At 41.3% G+C, this 3,376-nt stretch overlaps 1 protein-coding gene across 1 annotated transcript; it reads left to right on the top strand.

Annotated features, from left to right (window-relative positions):
* The first annotated feature begins 196 nt into the window (after positions 1–196).
* Positions 197–2,726, top strand: LOC101860276. The gene is made up of 2 exons (XM_005105892.3): positions 197–416; positions 1,458–2,726. The coding sequence occupies exons 1-2, from the start codon at positions 215–217 to the stop codon at positions 2,582–2,584; spliced, it is 1,329 nt and encodes a 442-aa protein (XP_005105949.1). The 5' UTR covers positions 197–214; the 3' UTR covers positions 2,585–2,726.
* Positions 2,727–3,376: the final 650 nt, after the last annotated feature.

Raw genomic sequence — 3,376 nt, 5'->3', positions numbered from 1 at the left:
TAGACAGTATTCAGAAAGAGACAGAGAGAGAGAGAAGAGGGGAGGAGTAGATCTTGCGAGAACTTCCGGGCGGGTGAGAATAGCCACTTTCTTTGCAATCATTAAATGCAGTAGAAAGGTACAAAAAGGCCACCGGAAATAACAATAAATACGAATTCTACTTTTTATGAAAACTTTCGTTTGTGTGTTGTAAGAGCACTCCACAGGGTCATAGATGGTTTTTAATCCTAGCTGCTTGTGTAGATCTATAGGACGTTCTGTCCAAACCACAGAAAACATGATGAGAACAAAATTACTTTGTTCTGCAGCTCGAACAAAGTTGACGAGAACATCGAATGTACGCCTAATTCATCTGCGTTACATTAGCGCTACTAAGAGAAGGCAAACTAGAGATTGGGAAGAGTGCCGTCTAAGAGGTATGTGTATTAATTTTGTTTATAATTATATCTCCGAGAACGACAAATACTTATCTCAAATAATGCAGGTGGGTTGCAGGCTTGAATTTGGTGAGCAGTGTTGTCGTATGTGGGGGTAGCCAAAGAAAATTGGGCACATTGTCACGTTTTAAACTAACGCTGCAAAATTAAGACCATTTCACCCCCTCCCCCCCCCCCCCCTCCCATACCTCAGTTTTAATGTTTGATTGAAATGTATCAATATTTGATAGTGTTACGCATACATACTTTAAATCACGAGCATACCTTTAGTATTCTTTGACTCTTTGATTGCATTTTTTAAGCTTGAAATAAACTCACATTAGAGAAACGCATATTTGTAGTACTATCGATTATCATGTTTCAACATACACTGAGATAAACAGATTTAGGAATGGCAAATGGGCAGATATTGATTCTGGCTTGTGGTCCAGGTTCAGTGACGCATTTGCAGAGATAGTAAGGCGTTAACAAGTGTTAGGTTTTACTGGCTGTTATAGACATAACTCATTTCGCCCACATCTCTGTTTGCTGTTGCTGTATTTGTTGTTTAACCTCCGATTAGACGCAGTGTAGGGTTATTCTGAAGTTGAGTACTTGAATTTCCGAAAGGAAACCTAAAGAAAAAAATGCGTCCTACTCAGAGTTCCCCTTTCCCACCTTTTCACATCTTTCTTTTATACTTTTAGTAAAAAGTCAAATAAGCGCCGAAGATTAGAGGTGTTACTAGAGAGTAACAAACACGAAAAAGAATGAGAGTAGATAAAGACGATAGATGTTTGATAGGAAAGAAGAAGCAAACCACACCAGAGCACCCGCCAACCACCCACACATCTTTCTTAGCGTCACCCAAATTCATAATCAAGAGACTAAGTAACTGATATTAGATACAGACAGTCAAGATTTATGAAGCATGGTCCCCCGTTCCCGCCCCTACCCCGCCCTTCTCTCTTTCTCCCCCCCCTCTCTCTCTCTCTCTCTCTCTCTGACGCTGGTCATAAAGGGGTTTCTTTTCTTTCACAGTGATCAGTGGAAGAGAAACATCAAACAATGACCTCGACATAGTGTGCCAAGAATTGAGATCAGCCCGCGCCATTTTGAGGGATTATGGACACAAATGTGTAAGCAAATGCTTCCACAACGTAACAACAAAGAAACATTTCATACCATCCTTAGACGTGCTATATGCATTTTGGCTTTTGAGTGAGAAAGGTTCCCAGTCTCTTCAAGGATACAATAATAATAATAATAGCACAGGCTTTGACCTTCCACTCAAAAGAACACAAAATGTTGCTCATAAAAAGAAAATAAAAGTTCTTCAAAACAAAATTTCCATTGCTCTGACACGCTACGCTTATCTGATAAATGTCGCTAAGTACAGAAAAGAGGGTCGACCAATTGTTTACATTGACGAGGCCTGGTTCAGCCTGTCTGGTCCAGCTGCAAGAAGAGAGAAGACTGGTCCCTTTCGAGAGGACAGCCATTCACGATATGGTAAATCCTCCCGTTCACAAGCGAGCTATCCGAAAATGCTGGTTATGCACGCAGGAGGAGACATGGGTTTCATTTCTGCTACTTTGTCGATTACAAAATGTCAAAAATCGCAGACTCAGAGCTCCGAGTACACTAACTCAGGTCTGAACTCGGATGTATTTTTTTCTTGGGTGAACAAGCACCTGCTTCCCAATATCCCTAGCAGCTCAATTATCGTACTGGACAATGCGTCTTTCCACGGACTGAAGTCCAAAGTTGATATGAATGAATCTGACGTTTCATGTCAAGAAATAGTGCATGAAGGAACAGGAAATCTCTCTTTGCATTCGAAAAATGTTCAGTTCGAGGCCTTAAGGGAGAAATTCGGATTACCCGCATCTGTGAGTGCTATATTTGGAGACGGACACAGGTTTTTGAGACTTCCGCCTTACCACTCGTTTCTGAACCCCATAGAGTTGGCGTGGCGTGATATGAGACTCTCACTTCTACGTGACGACTTCTGCTGCTGCTTTGATAATGAAAATAATATATCCGAGAAGATGGAGAAACGTTTGAGAGAATCAGCCTCTGGTATAGACCAGGGTCGATGGAGGGCGTACATACAACACGTCATGAAAGCAGAGGACGTGCTACTGCGGAGTGAGAAATTTAAATAGTCAGGTGCTATTAATCAAACCTGCATCCATCTAAGTCCTGAATTCTAACCACCGTGTCTTTAATGTGTATGAATTATGCCATCGTTTCAATTTAGATCAGATAATACATAGTTAATCACTACAAATAGAAAACAACAATAACAAAAACAACAAACAAAAACTACTCCAACAGCCACAAAAAAATATCATCAACAACAACAACAAAAGCACCATCATCATCATCATCAGTAATCTCAAACCCTAGCCCCACACTCATCTTTGTAATGTTTTTTGTGTGTGTTTGTGTGTGTGAGTTTGTGTGTGTGTGTGTGTGTGTGTGCGCGCATGCGCGCGCGTTCGTGTGCGAGGGAAAGGTAGGTTTTAGAATGGATGCTTCTTTGAGAGGGCTAAATTCTAACACCAATCGGGGGAAGGATTTGGGAAGGGGGGTGTGGGAGGTGTGGGGAGGGAGTAGACAGGAATGGGTGACAACAAACACAGGGTTTTGATCATTATAAACCACAATTTGTTCTACTTAGTGTATTTCAGAACAACTTCATCAGATACTGGTAAAGTACTAAATTAACACTTGCAAATAGTTTTCTTTATTAGGATGGTGGTGGTCTAGTTCCAATTCATGGGCACCTATTTGAAAAGGAATGTCTCGAGAAGGATCTTCGGTGAATGTAGTTTCGACCTTTTAATGTCAGTTATTAGAAAAAAAGGCAGTTGAGTTTGTGTGCGTGTGTGTGTGTGTGTGTGTGTGTGTGTGTGTGTGTCTGTGTGTGTGTGTGTGTGTGTGTGTGCGTGCGC

The sequence above is a fragment of the Aplysia californica genome, unplaced genomic scaffold, assembly GCF_000002075.1.
Source record: "Aplysia californica isolate F4 #8 unplaced genomic scaffold, AplCal3.0 scaffold00500, whole genome shotgun sequence".
In the NCBI taxonomy this organism is placed as follows: Eukaryota; Metazoa; Mollusca; class Gastropoda; order Aplysiida; family Aplysiidae; genus Aplysia; species Aplysia californica.
Note: the sequence above shows the minus strand (reverse complement) of the source record. Positions and strands in the feature narration are given on the sequence as shown.

Excerpts from the sequence above, each read along its gene's own strand:
- LOC101860276 (XM_005105892.3), top strand. The coding sequence starts at position 215 with ATGGTTTTTAATCCTAGCTGCTTGTGTAGATCTATAGGACGTTCTGTC. Across the intron at positions 417-1,457 it reads GGAAGAGTGCCGTCTAAGAG|TGATCAGTGGAAGAGAAACA; the intron begins GTATGTGTATTA and ends TTTCTTTCACAG.